At 36.9% G+C, this 20678-nt stretch overlaps 1 protein-coding gene across 1 annotated transcript in view; it reads left to right on the top strand.

Annotated features, from left to right (window-relative positions):
- LOC122663413 (heparan-alpha-glucosaminide N-acetyltransferase-like) overlaps positions 1-19483 on the top strand; it is a 45941-nt gene extending 26458 nt beyond the window's left edge. Inside the window, exons 9-13 of the mRNA XM_043859093.1 lie at positions 4767-4833; positions 11108-11186; positions 11305-11396; positions 13995-14138; positions 19258-19483. Of these exons, the coding sequence (XP_043715028.1) occupies positions 4767-4833; positions 11108-11186; positions 11305-11396; positions 13995-14138; positions 19258-19293 (418 nt within the window). The 3' untranslated portion in view covers positions 19294-19483. The remainder of the gene's footprint in view (positions 1-4766; positions 4834-11107; positions 11187-11304; positions 11397-13994; positions 14139-19257) is intronic.
- Positions 19484-20678: the final 1195 nt, after the last annotated feature.

Raw genomic sequence — 20678 nt, 5'->3', positions numbered from 1 at the left:
TCTCGATTCAGGTGCTTCATGTCACATGACTGGTAAGTCAAGTTTATTTTCTTCCATAAATTCCATTCAAACCCCTTCCAATGTTATCCTTGCTGATGGATCCTCTACTAAGATAACTGGCCATGGAACTTTTGCTCCAACTCTTCCATGACCTTCTCTCCTGTTCTTCATGTTCCTAAATTACCTTTAAACCTTGTATCTGTTAGTCAACTTACTAAGTCCCTTAAATGTTCTGTAACTCTCTATCCTTTTTATTGTGTTTTTCAGGACCTTTAGACAAGGAAGAAGATTGATGGAGGGCTTGAGCGTGATGGACTGTATTACTTGGATGGCACCGGACCTTCCACTGCTGTGACATCTACTACTATACCATCCCCCATGAAATGGCATCTTTGTCTTGGTCATCCATCCTTACCTAAACTCCAATTAATGGTCCCTAGTTGCAAGTCCACATCTCACCTTGAATGTGAGGCTTGTAAACTAGGCAAACATCATCGTGCCTCTTTTCCTGCCCGCACTTTACCTAGAAGTTCTTCATTGTTTTCTTTAGTTCATTCTGACATTTGGGGTCCGTATAGAGTTTGTAATAGGTTAGGGTTTTCTTATTTCGTTAGTTTCGTGGACGATTATTCTCGCTCCACTTAGGTTTATTTGTTAAAAGACCGAACTCAATTTCTTACTGTATTTAAAATTTTTTATCACGAAATAAAGACTCAATTTGCTACATCCATTCGAGTTTTTCGTTCAGATAATGCTTTGGAGTACACTCAAACTGAGATTTCTGATTTTTGCGTCACCCATGGTATTATTCACCAAACTAGTTGCTCATACACTCCACAACAAAATGGGGTGGCCAAACGCAAAAATCGGCACTTACTCGAAGTTGCTCGATCTATTATGATTCACATGAATGTCCCCAAACGTTTTTGGTGTGATGCCATTCTTACTGCCTGTTATCTTATTAATCGTATACCATGCTCTGTTTTACAAAATAAAATTCATTCTTCATCCTGGTAGTCCTTTGTTTTCTTCTTCACCACGTGTTTTTGGTTGTGTGTGTTTTGTTCACATTCTTCATCCCGCCATTGATAAACTATCTCCTCGTTCTATTAAATGTCTTTTTCTTGGTTATTCTTGTACCCAAAAAGGGTATAAATGTTTGATCCCATTTCCAACAAATAGTTTATTAGTGCAGATGTCACATTTTTTGAAAATACTCCCTATTTTCTTCTACTGTACCATCTACTATGAACAATGAAGATCTTCTAGGTCCACCCATACCTGTTACTATTCCTATTCATTCACCAATTTAGGTCTATCACCGTTGTCGACGTCGACCACCGCCCTTACCTTCCACCACTACACCTATACCAGCCACCACTATTCCGCCACCTGTACCGGCTCCTGCTCCATTACCCACAACACCTACTATTCCGGTCTTGCCAAGTGATACAGCGGACACCGATCAGCCCGACATTCAATCTGATTCTGATGCTGAAGGCTCCATCGACTTACCTATTGCTGTTCGTAAAGGTACTCGCTCTTGTACCCAAAAATCCTTAACTGTTTATCCTATTGAGCACTATGTTTCTATTTCTCATCTTCCTTCCCATTATTACCCACTTGCTTCTGCATTGTCTACTAACTTTATCCCTCACACCCACCATGAGGCATTCTCTCACCCTGGTTGGAAAGCTGCCATGGACACAGAGATGGATGCATTGTTATCTCGCAATACCTGGACTCTGGTTTCATTACCTGCTAGGAAGGATCTTGTTAAGTGTCGGTGGGTGTATACTATCAAATACAACCCAGATGGTTCTGTTGAGCGGCTGAAGGCCCGCTTAGTTGCTAAAGGCTATACTCAAACATATGGTGCGGATTACTTTGAGACTTTTTCTCCTGTTGCTCGTTTGAACTCCGTTCGGATCCTTATTTCTTTGGCTGTTAATTTTGATTGGCCCTTATATCAAATGGATATCAAAAATGCTTTTCTCTATGGTGATCTTCAAGAGGAGGTTTATATGGAGCAACCTCTCGGGTATGTTGCTCAAGGGGAGTCTACCAAAGTCTGTAAGCTTCGTAAGGCAATTTATGGGTTGAAACAATCTCTAAGAACATGGTTTGATAAGTTCAGCTCCTTTGTTACTCAGGTAGGATTCTCACAGTGTTATTTTGACCACTCTATTTTTGTTTGCCGTCAGAATTCAAAAGTGGTGGTGATGGTAGTTTATGTGGATGACATTATTATATCTGGTAATGATGCTTCTGGTATTGCCCAAGTTAAAGCATATCTTCATCAACACTTTTAGATGAAGGACTTGGGAGTTCTCAAGTATTTTCTTGGTATTGAGGTTTTGCGAAGCAAAAAAGGTATTAGCCTATCTCAAAGGAAATATGTTCTTGACCTTTTGACTGACACTGGAATGCTTGCTTCCAAACCAGCAGATACTCCCATGGATCCCCATCAGAAACTTGGGTCCATTGAGGGTGAGGATTTTTCAGATGTTCATCGATATAGAAGATTAGTTGGCAAACTCATTTACCTTACAGTCACTCGTCCGGATATATCCTTTGCTGTTGGGGTTATTAGTCAATTTATGCAGTGTCCAAAGAAAATTCATTGGGATGCTGCTTGCCGTGTATTACGCTATCTGAAAAGTACTCCTGGTAAAGGTCTTATTTATCGACCTAATCGGAATGCTAATCTGGTTGGGTTTTCTGATGTTGATTGGGCAGGTGCTGTTGGTGATAGGCGTTCTACTACTGGCTTTTGTACCTTCGTGGGTGGTAATTTGGTCACATGGAAAAGCAAGAAACAAACAACTGTTGCTCGATCAAGTGCTGAAGCTGAATATCGAGCAATGGCACATACTACAGCTGAATTGATGTGGGTAAAATCCTTGCTCTAAGAATTGGGATTTCCCATCACTCAGCCTATGCAAATGTTTTGTGATAATCAAGCCGCCATCTATGTTACAAGTAATCCTATATTTCATGAAAGGACCAAGCACATTGAGGTTGATTGTCACTTTGTTCGGGATGCTGTTATGAAGAAGTTAATTGCTACTCCGTTTGTCTCTACTACCAATCAACTTGGTGATTTTACAAAGGCTCTATTGGACCTGCTTTTCATCGAAGTTGTACCAAGCTGGGTCTAGGTGATTTGTATGCTCCAGCTTGAGGGGGAGTGTTGAAGTACTATTCACATGACACTGTTCACGTGAACAGTGATTTGGTTGATATGTGTATCTTCTATTTTCCTAGTCCTAGTTGGAGTCCTAGTTTCTAATTATGTCAAGTCCTAATTCTACTGTGAGTTGTTAGTCTTAGTTTTAGTTTGAGTTGTTAGTTCTAGTTCTAGTTTTATTTCATGGTTCTTGTCCTATTGTAACTTGGAATCCTATCATGATTAGGAATTCCTATTCTGATTAGGAGTTCCCCTTTCTATTGTAATTTGAGATTATAAATATAAGCATTATGAGGGAGACTGATTAATTGAACAGTTCTCTCCTCTTCCTCATCTTCTTCTCTTTCTCTCTTCTTCCTCCATTCTCGGTTCGAATTTTCATCATCTATACTCTGTTACATTTTTAATTTATTAATATTCTATTTTATTATAACCAAAAGGAACATGAGTAAAAAATTAATGTATAAGTAAGGCTTCCAAAGTCTTTCTCGACATTTTAAAATTGAGATGATGACAAATCTTACGAGAATACATTAATAAATACTAAAGCGCCTAGGCAGCCGCCTTGTCGCCTAAGTGCTTAGCTGGCCCTCGAACACCTTGGATCGCCCAGCGCTTTGACAACTATGATGTTAAGTTCCATTGCATTAATAGTATGAATCACTTCTAGATTAGACTGCTTTATTATCCAAATTTTAATTAATTTTCATTACAAACAACCCTTTATTTTTTTTTTCCTTGCATATCTGCAGTGAGCAGGACAATAAGAATTTTTTTCTGAAGCTTTTAATCTTTCATTTGGTGGAAAGCACGGTGTTTTGAAATGCTGACTTGACCAAACATTGGAGCAGTCCAACTGTTAGACAACCATGATTTTAGGTTGATTTGAATGTTGAGTAAAAGTGCTCTGAGAATGGCGTAGAACAGTCTGAACCATCCGCGTTTAGAGAGTTTTTTACCTTGAAGGAGAAGCAATTTGGTCTGGGTTAGATGATGATAACAACTCAATGACTTGATTGGATTTTTAGGAAAACACACACACAAAAAGAGTTATGATACTTTTTTACTTAATTGATAGGCTATTATTTTAGCCCCTTGATTGATCATATTAATTATTTCCTTATTAATAAAAATAGCATTTTCAAACGGTTAAAACCTTTCTGTAATTTAGTGGACTATGAAGTTAATAGTTCCAAAATTTTCATGACGCTCCAACTTCCTTTTGAAATTGTTGGTGATTATTATGAGTTTATGACTATGTAAAACCGATTGGTTGTCTTTCCAAAAACATTAGATAGCTGTGAATTGATTATCCATAAAGAAATAAGAAAGCATGTACATGTGTATCTTCTTTGTTTATGTCATAAGGTTGATCTAGACGGGCCCGACTTATCTGATAGTCTTAAAAAAGTTTTACTCATTTTAACTATCAATTTTTAACTGTTTATTAGAATGCACATCTGATTCTTTTGTAAATTTTTTATTGTCGGTGAACATAATTCAATAATTTGGATGTTCAATAAATTTGCCCTCAATACTTGTTTTTATTATATTTACTGATGGCACATATTTCCAGCTCATTGACAGCTGCCATAACCTGCATCGTTGGACTTCACTATGGTCATGTTCTTGTACAATTGGAGGTGAGTTGTTCGCTTAGATATTCACGTAACAATTCTTGCATCTTGATCATTCTTCGCCTTTTTGGTGGAAGCTTACCATTCTAAATATAAGTATATTGAGATACGAAAGAAAGGGAAGAAAGAAATCGGAGAGGAATTTTGCCTAGTAATTTGTGATGATTTCAATTTTGGAACTTTACTCAATTGCTACTGACTTGGTATTATAGAGAGTTATGTAAGTTGGAAGTTAAAGAATGTAAGAGACAAGGAGAAAGATGAAAGTAGGTGGTTGGAGAAGAAGAAGAAGAAGAAAAGGAGAAGAGATGATGGTGCAATGTTGTGTGTTTGAGAATTATCTCTCCCACACCTATATTACTTCACTAATCAGATGAAAGGAATTACGTACACCTCCCTAGGGAGGTAAAAGGTAAAAAAGAGAAATCACAATATAAGACAACTAGACAACGAACTAATTCCTAAAATATCCTTATTACATAAACTCTAACAATGTAGGCATCCTATAGTAACATGCACAAAAAACCTGCAGTAGTTTACAATTTCCCATTGTTAAACTAGCGCCGCAAAACTAGAACTATAGACTTGCAAAATATGAGGATCGCTAGGTATAGGAACTTGGAATCTGAAATCAAGAAGTTAAATTTGACTAGATATATTTGACGGGAGGCAGTTGCTTAAAGTGCTTTTTATGTCAACGAAAATGGGTTTCTATGTTTCATAGTTTGGGTAGTATTGTTTCCTTTAGAATGTAAAAGGGGGAAAAAATCTAAGGAAGCTACTTTAGTTATCAAGGCTTTGCCTAGGCGGTGCCACATGTCCAAGGTGACTAGGTGCCTTATCTGTCTAGGCATCCAGACCTGTTTTAGTACAGAAATGGGGAAAATTAGAGAGGAAGGGGGAGGGAAGGAGGGGAAAAAGGGGAAGATGATGAAGAAAAGTAAAAAAGAAGAAAAAGAATAAGAAAACACATCTTAGAACAAGATCAGAACACTGAATGGGGCACATTTTCCTCAAATAATGCATCTGCCCAGTGCATTGGCCTTGTGGCCTTGTTGCCTTGTTGCCGCCCATGCGCGTGGCACCAATGCTGCCCAGGCCATGGTCATGTGGCCTTGCCACTTCTGCTTGTATTCACGCATGCCTAGTTAGGCTGAGACATAAGTAATCCACCTGAGCTGCCACCTCATCAGCTTCATTGCCACATGACCCCAAGCCTTGACACATCATCATCATGCGGGCCCCACTAAAAAAACATTCACACATCATATGGATGACCTTCACATACTCATGTACACCATACCATATGTCGTCCACATGTCGAAACTCATCTAAAAACACATCAGACGCATAAATAACCATCAGACCGCATCACCTACCATATCAAGGCTAGTGCAAAATTATTTAAATACCCTTGGGCATCAAAATACACTGTATGGATGTAGAACACACCCTACACACCCCAAAAGCATCCAGAAACATCCCTCGCTCATCTCTGACATCTCCAACACAACCCAACACATGAAACACCAAATACTTGCACTATTGCCAACAATGACAACACATGCCCTATGAACTCTTTGAACAGTACCACACAACACCAAAGGTTCAACACTTCCTCTATATCACCTTCTTTGTTTATGATTGATCACAGATACCTAAAATAATCACTTTGCGGAATCTTTCTCATGTCAATGTTTACCACCTCATTATCCGTCCTAGTGTAACTAAAGTTACACACCATATACCCCGTCTTCGTTCTACGTATCTTAAAACCTTTTGATTCCAAGGTTGATCTCCATAGCTCCAACTTGGCATTAATCCTTGCTTTTGTCTCATCCACCAAAACAATATCATCAGCAAAAAGCATACACCAAGGAGCCTTATCTTGAATGTATCTAGTTAAATCATCATTGATAAGTAGGGGTGTAAATGATTAGCTGAAATCCATTTCCATATTCGTGTCCGTATCCATTTAGCACTATCCGAATCCGTCCGAAAGCTAAACGGATGCGGATACGGATGCGGATACGGATACGGATAGGCTATAGTTATCCGAAAAGCTATATTTACATGTAAACGGATAAAATATCCGATCTGTATCCGTGTCCATATCCGTTTAGCACTATCCGAATCCGTCCGATAGCTATTCGGATGCGGATGCGGATATAGCACTATCCGAGCCGAATCCGATCCGTTTACAGCCCTATTGATAAGTGCAAACAAATAAAGGCTTAAAGCTGAACCTTGATGTAGCTCAATTGAAACTGGGAACTCACTACCTCGATCCTCCACAATTCTTACACTAGTTACCACACCATTATACATATCTTTAATTATGTCCACATATTTACTTGAAACACTTCTTTTCTCTAGTACTTGCCAGATTAACTCTCAAGGACTCTGTGATGTAGATCCAAGTCTCCATGACCTGAAGAAGCCCCCTTGATCATAGGGTTTTAGTAAGAGCATTAGTATAGTTTATTTCAGTTCTATACTTAGTTTTTTTTAGCAGCCTTAAGGAATTAATCCTATTGGCTGAGATTGTTTTAATCTTATTGGTTCTTAGGGAATCTGTTATTTCAAGTGTTTTAAAGTTGTTTTAAGTTACTAGGGACAGTTAGGTCTTTTTATGTCTTTTAATTGTTTTAAGTTACTTAAGTATACCTCTCCACGATTTTGGAAGAGAGAATAGAGTTGTAATAGATCTAGGAATGAGGCCCTTGGCCTATTATTTATAATAAAACGTGGGAGGCTCCCCCACACAATTTAGATTTGAAATTTTCGTTTGCTATTGCTGCTACCATGACTGCTGTCGCTTGCTCTTTGAGAGTAATCCTTGTGGGTCATATCAAGGAAGCCTTGTGAGTCATATTAAGGTTGAAGGGCTGGTGGACTCCAGTCATGTTCAAGATTTTGCGATATATCGGGATATTTCGGAAATGTCGACAGTACCGAGACGAAATGGCAAGGTGAAATGGAAAAAGTTCATATTTCGGTGATATTTTGGGATATTTTGGTGATATTTCGTGATATTTCTTGTGAGTCTTGCACTCTTGTGAGTTGTGAACTTGTGACTTTTTGTATTGACTATTGAGTAATGAGTATTAACTATTGAGTATCGAACTATTGACTATTATGGAGTTTATGAGTTATGAGTTATGACTTATGAGTTATTTTTGTTTCATTACTTTGTTTAAATTTCTTATGTCTTTTAGTACCTAGTCAATGTGTATTTAACTATTTATACATCAGAGTCGGCGACCGTATACTATCAATCAAGGGTGCAAACCCAAAACACCACTTTGAGTTCATTTTTTTTGCAATATGAAGGTTTAAATGTGTTTATTTAACTTAATTAAGGGTGTACATGAAGTATTAGGCCTTAATATGGCCAAAAACCCACCGAGATGGAGTGCCGAAATATGGCAGAAAAAATACCATATTTCGGCGATATTTCAGTATATTTCGGATATTTCGGCCATCTCGACCCCGAGATACCAAGATATCGCGAGATTTTAAACTATGACTCCTTGCATCTTGTAGATCGAGAGGTTCTTCTTTAGATTATCTTCAAGTTGCTGCTGTCTTTGAAGGAGTTCTAATCAGTGAGTTAATTTTAATTCTCTGCAGATTTCCTTCCTTTTCTTCTTCCTCCAACCTCCCATAATCGATTCCCATAAAACCCTAACTCCATTATACCCTAGAATCCCTTCACAGCCTTATTCTTCCATTAGATTCAGCCCATATTACAGTCACAGCCCCATTAAACACCTCCCTCCACTCGATCACAGTTACAGCCCATTCCAACAGTTAAAACCCTAATCCCCTTCATTCCCCATTAAGCCCTAAAACTCCAGTTTTTAGAACTTATACTTCCCACCATAAAAAACCAACCAAATTCCAGTCAAGTTACCCTTCCACTGTCCCCTACCTTTGATCCAAAGCCCTGCTCCAAAACCTCACTGTAAACCCTAAATTCCATATGGTTTTTCCTAATTTCTAAAACCCGAAACCCTAACCCTAATTCTGCAGAATTTTCAAACTTATTTAAACCTTGATATTTTTATACCATAATAACCCCCTAGGTCTGCTTATTAAAACTATATAAGACCCATCCCCAAATTCATAAACCTAACCCTAGTTTTGAGTCAAGTCAGCCTGCTTTGCCCCAATCGGCTGATTAATTTCAGGATTATTGTTCACCTGGTCTCTAGTAGGACTGCCTCCTATCTAGAGCTACATTACTCTGTCATAACCTTTTTTCTCGGTCAATGAAGACCATATGGAGATCCTTCTTGCAATCTCTAAATCTTTACATGAGCCGCCTAATTAAGTAAATAATTTATGTCGTGGATCTTCTTGGCATAAAACCAAATTGGTTTTCTGTAATAGCAGTTTCTTGTATCTGGCGAGTTTCAATAACTCTGCCATAATTTTATAGTATGAATCATTAGTTTTATGGTTCTAGAATCCATGTAAAAAGGTTTTGGCTAGGGTTTTTTTTTATTTTGTGCCGGCTTCCAAACTGACACACCAACCCTCCTTTATTTGGGCTTGGGACCGGCAGCAAATTCTGGCGGAGTCAAATACCAGTATGCAGGCCTTAAAACCAGTGTATTCTACTCCAATGGATGCTAACAATCATAAGATATCTAATATTTTCAATAAATAACTTTGGGTTTGGTTGCTGTGCATGATGTTACGAAGGAATTTTAGATTATTTACAGTTGAATGGAATGGAGATTGGAAATTGAGTTGCAAAACCTGCAATACAAGTTGGCCTTGCTTTGATGCACTCTGCTTGCAAGGTTCAGGTCATTGAGAAATGCAGTGGAGGAAAGAAATGATTTGCATCTCAAAGGACAAGTTGGACATGTTATCAAATTATCCTAACCGTAACAGGAAGCACTAATATGGGTATGAGCAAGTGCAAGAAATCTTAAGTTTGCTGGTATTGGGGTGTTGAACCTGTTCTAAGGCAACACAAGAAGTGAAATTTGTGGACTTAAATTATTATCATCCTCACATTTTGAGGATCTGAACCGGTTGTCATGCTTGGTTGTGATGACATCATATTAGAGAAAGGGCTAATCTGAATTCAGAAGCCTGTTTCAAGAGTGTCTTCCCAACTCACTAATATTCAGAAAGCATTATACTAAAACAAATATGTTCTGACAACCAAAGGTTATTAATTTTGCTAATTGCAGGTTGAAGCCAACTCTGTGATCAAAAGAGATGCAGCAATGTTGAAAAGACAACTATCTCACTTGCAAGCACATTTGGGTGGAATCCAATATATGACGGGATTGCTGGATATTGTAATTATAGTTGATCAGCAAGAAGAATATACAGCTCTTTGTGAATGTGTCACTTGACTCACTTTGGGAACTTAAATGATTGGTTAATTGATACAAATTGTAATAGGGTCTAGCACCTATTTGTAATAGCTGCTATACCCTTCCAGCAAGATATAGGAATATAGTAATTTTTACAAGATGGTTGTTTGTTGCTTTCTTGTTTGTTCTTGTTTAATTTCTCCATATTTTTTGCATCCATTTGATTAATGCCAATTTTAACAGGTGGTTTAAGTGAATAACATTAATGATTTTAAGCAAAATGTTCAAATATACTTTTTTGGGTGTTGGACAAACTGTTACTATAATAAACCCAATGATCTTTTTCTCGGTTGTTCAGTCAAGGATACCTGGGTGTATAAATCTTCTTTCTATCCAAATGTCCATCTCCATTTCTGTTGATTGTCAAGGTTGCACCCAGTCTAATCAAGGTCAAGGATATAGTAACCTTCAGCAAAAGATGTGGAATTTATAAGTAGAATTATAGTTGTAGGATTTAAGGGTGAATAATCTGATAAAAAGGGATTTGAAAAGAAACCGATAAGTTTCTTTCAAGATTAATTGACGAATAGCATGAATGATTTTGTGCAGAGTGTTTGTTTTTCTCCTGTTTAGTGAAAACTTTTTTTTTTTAATGCATCCTGTATGATGTGTCCAATCAGAATGTTGATATGGAGTTTGTTCTTCTAGTAAAGCCATACCACTTTAAACTCCTTGGAATTTCTCTCTTAATTGTCAGTGTCATGTCAGCTTTTTGCAAATTTATAGATGCTTGAAAAGGTCCAGCTAGTCTATATGTTAGTGTAAGTTACCAATTTGTATATTCTATAGTGCTATCTATCTGATTATCTGACTCCTTTAATTGTAGTAAACCCTGAATGTTCTACCCATTTAGTGAATATGGTCTTACTCATATATTTCAGGACCATAAGGATCGGCTTCTTCAATGGTCGCTATCCTCAGTTTCACTTTTCTTCATTGGGTTGTTGCTTACCTTTATAGGTAGTTACTTAAACAACCAAACAAAATCAATTGCATTCCAATTTCCAGTTTTACAGATATATGCTTTAATGTTATCATGAGTGATAATGATTTCTGTATGTCTTTTTGTTTTTATCAGGAATCCCCTTAAACAAACCTCTATACACAATTAGTTACATGTTGCTTACATCAGGTACTGCAGGGATCACATTTTGTGCTTTGTACCTACTGGTGAGTGCAGATTGATAACTTTCTTATTTTGAGGGGGAAAAAGATTACTGCGCTGCCCTTGTACAGATTCCTTTATACACTTGTCACATAGTAAACAGTGGGTCCCACACTGATTTTCTCTCTCCTATTCTGACCATGTGGGCCCCACGTGGACCTCCTTTAAATGATACCATTTTCCAACCTCTCATTGGTGCAGCATGCAGATTCCTTCTTACATTGTCCTTGTAGGAAACCCTTGTATTTTGAGAGTCAATATTTGTATCTTTATGCATGCGATATTGAAGTTTAAACACTTGGTTTTTCCCCCCTCCCTACAGTTAGGATAAAATGAAGGCAAAAGTTTTTATGGATGGTCTCGTCCATAGAGCATCTATGGGTGACCCACCTGGATGTGCCATGTGGATGGGTGATGTGGTAATTCTGACCAATGGATATCTATAGAATGGTCTGTATTGGTCACTTGCTAACTTTCATACTTAAATTCAATCATATATACTCCCATTTATTATCATGCAACTTCTTGGTAGTCTGAGCATTATCATGCACCTTCTTGGTAGTCTAAGCATTATCATGCACCCTCTTGGTAGTCCCGAATTTTTGGAAGCTTTATTTTTGCCACTTGGCCGACTCCGATTATGCTGAAACTTAACATGTGAGCAGAATAACTTTGGGTTTACCTCTCTACAAAATTTCAGTCCTCAGCAGACCTGCGAAGTAAAAATAGGTGGGCCATCCATAGATACCCTATGACAGTCCCATCCACAAAGCCTGTTCCCTGAAATGAATACCCATGGTGCATGGTCACTTTGTGTGATATCAACTGATCAAAGGATTGATCAAGGACCATCTCATAAGATTTGACAAAGGTTGGTCTTTCCGGGTTTCAATCAAAATTGTTAGTACTAAAACCAAATCCTTGACATATAACCTCTAATTCTATCAGCACGATGATGATGATGCTGCACACTGCCTTGACTAGTCTCATGTTGGCATCTGTGTCTATTGGCAATAATCTTGTCTTATTGGTTTTAGAAAACTCTGAATTTAAAGCCAAGTTTTATAACCGCTAAGATCTTCTGGTATTTGGATTCCAACATCCTGTTATAATTCTTGTTATCATGTTATGCATCTTCTATTTTATTGCCTAGCCCAGCATTTGGGAAAATAATGAACAGCACAAAGTTTTCAAACTGCCATTGTATAGGAAATTGAGCTACTTAATGGAACAGCTATTGTCAGTGGATAAGATCCCTCTTATCATAACTGGAACCTGGGGATTTAGTAGCACTTCACCGTGAGCAGACAAATACTAGTGATGGCTCATTTTTAGGACCAGCACAGTAGATATCAGATGTTTTGGCTCAGACTTAAATCCCGGTCAGGGTCTATGGGATGTCCTTAAAAGCTTCCTGGATCCTGATTGGAATATCCTCAAAGGTTTCAAAAGTTCTACTTGCCCAGAATAAAGATCCAGTTTTCTTTGGAACATTTTACAGGTTTTGAGTAACAGATGTAATTGTAAATACCCAAGTAAAATTTCTATAGAACATGCAGGTAGTTTAAAACCAAGGATCTTGACTTGATTTCCCAAATCCATATTCTTTCGCAAAACTTAAAATGCAGAATATACCAGATCTAACTTTACTTGCACAATACGTAAGGGCTTACATCAAACTGTGTAAATTGAAATTGTTATTAGAATTCTTCGGGATGCTTTTCCAATAAGTGTTATTAAATTTGGAGTAGGCATCAGACTGTTCTGGCGTGGGGCAGTCAGTGGTCCAACCATCTAGTTCTAATGGTTTGGGACAATCCAAATGATGGAAGGCAGCTTATGCTGAATAATAGAATAAATTTAAAAGCATATGCAACTAATAATAGAGGGCGGGCCTTGGTGCAACGGTAAGGTTGCTCCATTGTGACCAAGCGGTCACGGGTTCGAGTCTGGAGATAGTAGGGGTAAGGCTGTGTACATTATGACCCTCCCCAGATCCCGCAGTGGCGGGAGCTTCGTGCACTGGGTACGCCCTTTTCTTTCTTCATGCAACTAATAAGCAAGAACAGTGGTTCCCCTAGTGGTGGGAGGAACTGTTAGGTACCTGTGGTATCGGTAGTTAATATTTCATGCGCTGCAAGAATAAATCATTATATTCTTTTATGAGGATAACATTTCACCTCTCAGAGGCTGATGGTTAAACCTTCTGGTTCTAATGATCAGATCAATTTTGACAAGGCAGACCTCTTGCCAGTCAACATTTCTAGGAAGGCCTTCATTCATAGGGTTGAAAGAGACCATCCTTGTTTGGAGGGACAAGGTATGAATGGTCTGACATCTGACCAGCCAATTCAACAGTCTGTGAAAACACTGTTTCAAGTGGCAGCTAAAACTGCTAAATATTACAATTTGGCTATCTGAGTTTTTTCAGATGTCCTAAATTCCATGTTGAAGAAATATCAAGTGTAGGTGTAGGAATTTCATTTAATGTTTTTTACCATTTTCACACCTGTATCTTGTTACATTATTTGATAATATTATGAATGTTTACATGGAGCTCAATGTCAGTCCTCTGCTTATTTCTACTCTGCTTTCCATTATAGGTTGATGTTGGAGGATTCAAACGATTGACATCTTTGTTGGAGTGGATAGGGAAGCATTCTCTTAGTATCTTTGTTCTTGTAACTTCTAATTTGGTTATTATTGCAGTACAAGGATTTTACTGGACGTCTCCTGAAAATAACATTGTAAGCCCATTATACTCACAACTACTCTCTTTCATGACTATAGTTCCATGAAAATGTCTCTATGCTAGTTACAATGAGAATATAAATTTCAAATGCAGGTCAACTTATACAATGACAATGTCTATCCTAGCATCAAATTTATCTCAAGATAAAATGGAAGCGTTCTCCTAAGATGCTGTCTTCATGAGAAAAATTTAATCTGCAGTTTCACATATATTGGGGGAAAAAGGAAAACAACATGAGGGAACTCATCACACAAAAACACTCAATGGGGGGAATTTACCTACTCAAATACTTAGCAAACCTTTATTGCCATAACTCAAAATTTATTAAAACCTATGGAGTATGGATCATTGTGCTATATTCTGAGGATTATGAAGGAAAGGACCAGAAGAATCTTCCAGTATTCTGTTGATGAGAACCAAATAAACGTGCAGGTGCTCTTTTTCTGGACTGAGCCTACTCCCTTAGAAATTCAAACACTTTGACCAGTCAGCCTTAGGGAGGATCAGTTGTTTTTGTAGGGCAGGGATATTTCGTACATCAACTATCGATATTCATATAAAATTTCATAATAATTTTTTTTAATACTGCCAAAAGTTTCTTGTTTTCTATCAAATATAAATATGCTCATAAATGCGTCAAGAAATCAGAGATATTTTGAAGAGAATATTAACTTGCTGAATTGATCTCATGGGAAACTGTCTGAATTTCAAAACCAAAAATAGAATAGTAATGTAGGCGGTGGAAGGTTAGACCAGGAGAGTGAATTGCACAAACACAAAGTGTGCAAATGTGGACAAAACAATAAAATGAACAACAAAATTAAGAAAATAAAATAGATAAATATGGGTTAAAACACTTCTCTTCAAGGATGTGTAGTAACACCAAGGGGTTGCAATCTCTTCAAGGATGCAATGAGGAAAACATCAACTATTCTAGGTTGATGGAAAAACTCTTCCAGGCTTTTCTAGGGGATGAACTCTTCAAGGTTCAAGAACACATCTTGGTTCAAGGGAAATGCTTATAGAAACTTTCATTCACAACTCAATTCTTTATTACAAATAACATAAGTAGGCCTTTTATAGGCAACGCAAAATAAAACCTAAAAGCTCCTACGATATCTCAGCCATTGATTTTCAAGGGTTGAGATTACATCTTGACTTAGGAAAACTCTAGATCTTCTCCACTTTCTTGTTGGTTGCTCCAAATAATAAGTATTATGTCTTGGTTCTTGTTTCAAGGTGTTGATACTTGTTCCAAAGAACCTTGGTTATTGTTTTGAGAAATCTTGATGCTAGCTTCAAGAGAAGAGTCAAGAGGAGAAGAAGCTAATCAAAGATATTTTGATAGTGGGTGCCACATCATTATCCACTAAGAAACTTTCCACATCATCAATCTACTAAGGTAGTTTAAGAGACATTGTATAGATTCTCTATTAGCAAGGTTCTTATTGATCTTCGGCTGATTTTATGATAGGGTCTTCAAGATGTGGGTTGGTTCTTCTTCATGATGCTGGCCGAGCCTGCATCATGCTCCCTTAGTTGAAAAAGAATTTGTCCTCAAATTCTCCTCCAACCTCAAAAGTGTTCTCATGCCACCAGGATTAAATACAAACCAAACAAAATTTTGAAGTATAAACATCTCTAAGAATTATATCAATATACTTGACCCAAAGAAGTTGAAGTTGAGATGACAATTAGTAATTTCCTTAAATGTGTCTTCATATGCACTAAAGGTGTTGATTTGTGCATCCATCTTTTCTACTACACCCTTAGCAAATATAGGAAGAAAGTTACTCACGTGCGACAGCTCCAAATATGGATATCGATATGATATCGTGTTCGTCATTCCCTGCACACAAAAAAATCCCCAAAAATGAAAAGACTCATGTTGTATTCTTCAATCTCTTCATCCGAGTATTCGTCGAATATCGGAGGTTTGCTCCAATCAACGAATGGAGAAAAACGATCAGCTTGAATCTTTTCCATTCTCTCCTCCTAGGCTCTTATACCAAATAATGTAGGTAGCAGAATGTCAGACTGGGAGAGCGAATTGCACAGACATAAAGTGTGCAAATGTGGACAAAACAATAAAATGAAGAACAAAATTAAGAACAATAAAATGGATAAATATAGGTTAAAACATTTCTCTTCAAGGATGTGTAGTAACACCAAGGGGTTGCAATCTCTTCAAGGATGCAATGAGGAAACATCAACTCTTCTAGGTTGATGGAAAAACTCTTCTAGGCTTTTCTAGGGGATAAACTCATCAAGGTTCAAGAACACATCCTGGTTCAAGGGAAATACTTATAGCAACTTTCATTCACAACTCAAGTCTCTATTACAAATAACATAAGTAGGCCTTTTATAGGCAAAGCAAAATAAAACCTAAAAGCTTCTTCGATATCTCAGCCGTTGATTTTCAAGGGTTGAGATTACATCTTGACTTAGGAAAACTCTAGATCTTCTCCACTTTCTTGTTGGTTGCTCCAAACAATAAGTATAATGTCTTGATTCTTGTTTTAAGATGTTGATACTTGTTCCAAAGAACCTTGGTTATTGTTTTGAGACGTCTTGATGCTATCTTCAAGAGAAGAGTTAAGAGGAGAGGAACCTAGTCAAAGATATTTTGATAGTGGGTGCCACTTCATCATCCACTAAGAAACTTTCCACATTATCAATCAACTAAGTTAGTTCAAGAGACAATGTAGAGATTCTCCACCAGCAAGGTTCTTGTTGATCTTGGGCTGATTTTATGATAGGGTCTTCAAGATGTGGGTTGGTTCTTCTTCATGATGCTGGTCGGGCCTGCATCAAATAGTAACTTGCAGACATATACATTCACATTTATCACTGAGATTAGTTGTATCTTCCCATCTTTGGGGGAAATCACCGAATTTTCATTATAGTGAGATTAAGTTTTTTGGTATATCTGAAGAAGTACTTTAAAATTCATCTAATTGACATCTATTATTGAGAATCTTCACAGGTAATCATGTGGAAAAGTTCAAATAGTGTTGAATTATCCAATCCAAAGCTTAAGCTATTATTAGGTAGAGAGGTGCAACCAAGGTTTTAGATCTCGGTTTCGCCACTGGTTTTGCCAGGCCACGAAACCGAGATCTCGGCGAGATCATGTATTTTTTTTTTTTTTTTTTTTTGAACTCGATGTTAGGTTTCGATGGCCATATGGCCGAGATAGGGGTTGAAAATTGACATTCACCCTATTTTAGGCCTTCTAAACATAGTGGGACCATTAGTTTTTACAAATTCAAACCCAAAATGGTACTTTGACTACGGACCCTAAGTTGGTAGTCTACGACGTGCATGAGGTCTACCCTAGGCTATTCCACACAATATTTAGATGCATTAACAATGCTTTCCTTAATTTTAAATAATTTTCAAAACAAAACAGATCTTTTCACTATTTTTGGAAATTTTCTGTAATTTTTTAAATATATTTCAAATTTCAGAAATTAAAATAATTAATTTACAAACTAAAGCGACACCGTGAAGCCATAGATAGGCCAACGATGTCCAACATATATTTAATTAAGCTCCAAACAATGAGTATAAATCATATTGTTTTCAATTTTTTTTTTACAAGAAAATCATTTATTTTTACAGGAAAATAAATAAATAATTTAAAAACAGAAAAAAAAATTTCGCCTCCATCATTCCATAGATCGGTGGACAATGTATAACATATAAAAAACTCATAGTCAACAAACAAGTTTAGATCATGTTTCTATGAAAAATATAGTTTTGGGGATGAATAGTTACCTTAGGTTCTTGAGATGCAGCTTGGAGGAGATTAAGAGTTTCAATCTTCAATGCACCAAGCTTTGATGAGGTGTTGGAGGTGAGATTTGTCAAAAGCAATGGAAAAAAACAAAAACCAAAGATGGAGTTTTCCCTTTCACAGAGGCGAGAAAGGCAAGAGAGAAAAGGAATCTCATCGAGTTATGTCTTTTTTGAAGCTTAAATATAGTGTGGTTTGACCGAGTCGAACTGTAACGAGATATAAGACTCAGATCTTGAGGTCGAGATCTTATACTATTTGAGTATCGCAAGGCATCTCGTCTTGATATGCTACGAAACCGAGATTTCAACGAGATCTCGCCAAGATCTTGAATCATGGGTGCAACAGTTGTATGAAGTTGTCCAATGTCCCAAACTTAATTAATGTGTAATTATTCCCAAACAAATAGATTCTGAGAACGGCTACATTCTTTGCCTGGGTGTTTTCTAAAATTGAACTGACTGACAAATGGACCATGCAATGTCCTGGATATTGCCATCAGATGATGAAACAAGAAAACTAATCAAAGAAAATATAGACCAATGATGAGAAAACGAAATGGGAAATATTTATCTTAATGAAAAATGGAATAGGTTTGGAATCTAGTTAACTTGTGAGAATCTAAGACATGTCCAAAGCACTTAGTCTTCATTTCCATGCATTAAGCTACGAGAGATACCTGAAGTTAAAATCCTGCTTGAAATATAGTGTTTATTCAGGCATTCACATGAAAGTGGATTTGTACATAGGTGTGTGAAAGAGGTATCTTACCAAGTTACTCTTTTTGTTTAACTAGAAGCATGACAGTATCTTCTATGAAAAGAAGAAAAGTGAGTAGCTTCAATGTCAGAAAAGAGAATAATGGATTGTGTTAACTGTGAAGGGGAATAGATAAAGTACAACAATATAGTATGAACCTTTGAGGAGAATAAATGAAGTTAAAATTGTCGAAATTTTATTTCTTGAAAGATGCTTCAGAGAGTTCTGGAAAAGGATTTTTTAAGAAGGTTTTTATTTTAGCAAAAGCTTTATCTATGTATTCTTTAATATGGAATGCTACTATTTTCATTTTCTTCTTTTCATATCTAAATGTTATATATGCCTCATAGGTTGTACTGTTATTTCTAACTATTACATAACAGGTTTTGTTATAGCTAAAATTCAATAGCAATGTTATTCTGTTGTAAATTCTAGCCATATCCTTTTCCTATGCCATCTTGTCATAATGTGCTTCTGTAATGATGTGATCCTCACTGTTACACTACATTGTAAAGAGTTAAGCCATTGTTTTACTTCTGTCTTCTCTTTTTAACAGATTAACTGGATTGTAACGCACGTTGTGAAAAGGTAATTATATAAATACTCAAAAATTTCCCTATGCAAGGTAAGGTACATGTTTTAAGAGGTTTTCTTTTCTCTCTGGAAAGCCCACAAAAAGGAAATTGTGCTTTGTGTTAGAGAGCATTATTTTGTAGAAGCTGAAAACAGTTTTGTCCCTCCAAGGAGAAGTTAGTATTTCCTTTCTCTCCTTTTTTATATATGTTTTTGTTCGTATGGAGTTTATCTTGCACTTTGCAGTCTAGTTTATAGTTTTATGAAGAATTATATGCTGGCCAAAGGTTCTGTATATGGTAAAACACATAACCGTGCAATGGAGACCAACATGGGTCGAAATGACCACTCTCCCCTCCTGTTTGAAGAATCATGTGTGGGTGGGGTGCCTTTGCATAAATCCCCTCCCTTTATATGCTATTTGGCTTCCAAAGGCAAAGAACCACATGAGTAGGTTAAGATGAAGAAATATATGTTATTTGGCTTTCATCTGAATACTCACTCAGGTTTATCTTTTGCCCAACTCTTTTCTCAACAAATACAGTCCATGGTGAAGTTTCAATGTAGCATCCTATAAGCTTAGTGCTGTTTGATTGCTTACTGCTTTACACTACATGATTGGCTAATTCTAGCCATGGAGCTAAACAATGACTCCCTACTTCCACACCTAGAGTACGATGATGAACGCAATGTTTGCTACTAAATAGCAACTACAATTTAACTTATATAAATTGGGTACTAGGTTTATTGAAGGAAATTTCAGGTCCCAACATTGAACACATTACCAAATCCTCCTTAGTTCCAAGTTACAGGTTGTTTATTATTAATAACATGTGATTTGTTCCAAAACCCCAAATTTAATACAATGTGAAAATTTAATTTCATAAACCTCCAAAATATCTTCTGTTCTTTTTTTTACTCTGCAATGTGAAGGTAATAACTTGTGATTTATACCAAGACCTGCAATTTAATAATTACAGTTTTTTTGATAAACCATAAACTTTATATTAAACTAAACCAAAGTCATACAAAGATGCATCCACTGAAACTAAACCAGTCAAAAATTTGTGTCACTGCTTCAGCTAGATTGTGCACAAGATAGACCAAGTCCCTACCAACATAGAATAAACAATTCTGTTTTAGGGACTGTCTAAATGATACATCTATAGGTGTATTTAGAACTTGACGCCTCTTTTTAGTTTCCCCAAAGTTTTATCACAAATAATTTGAAAGTGGCTATCATTGTGTCATTATTGAAAGCTGTCATTGTCATGCTCATTTTTCGAGTATACATATGTATATAAAAGGGTGATGTTCTCTGTGCCGTAGCGCAACCTGCGACTAGACACATGGGTCTGCCATTCAGGGGTGCAGGGTGGTTATTTCACCCACCCCCATGTGTTT

This window comes from Telopea speciosissima, chromosome 5 (genome assembly GCF_018873765.1).
Source record: "Telopea speciosissima isolate NSW1024214 ecotype Mountain lineage chromosome 5, Tspe_v1, whole genome shotgun sequence".
Lineage (NCBI taxonomy): Eukaryota > Viridiplantae > Streptophyta > Magnoliopsida > Proteales > Proteaceae > Telopea > Telopea speciosissima.
This window is presented reverse-complemented; position numbering and strand designations above follow the sequence as displayed.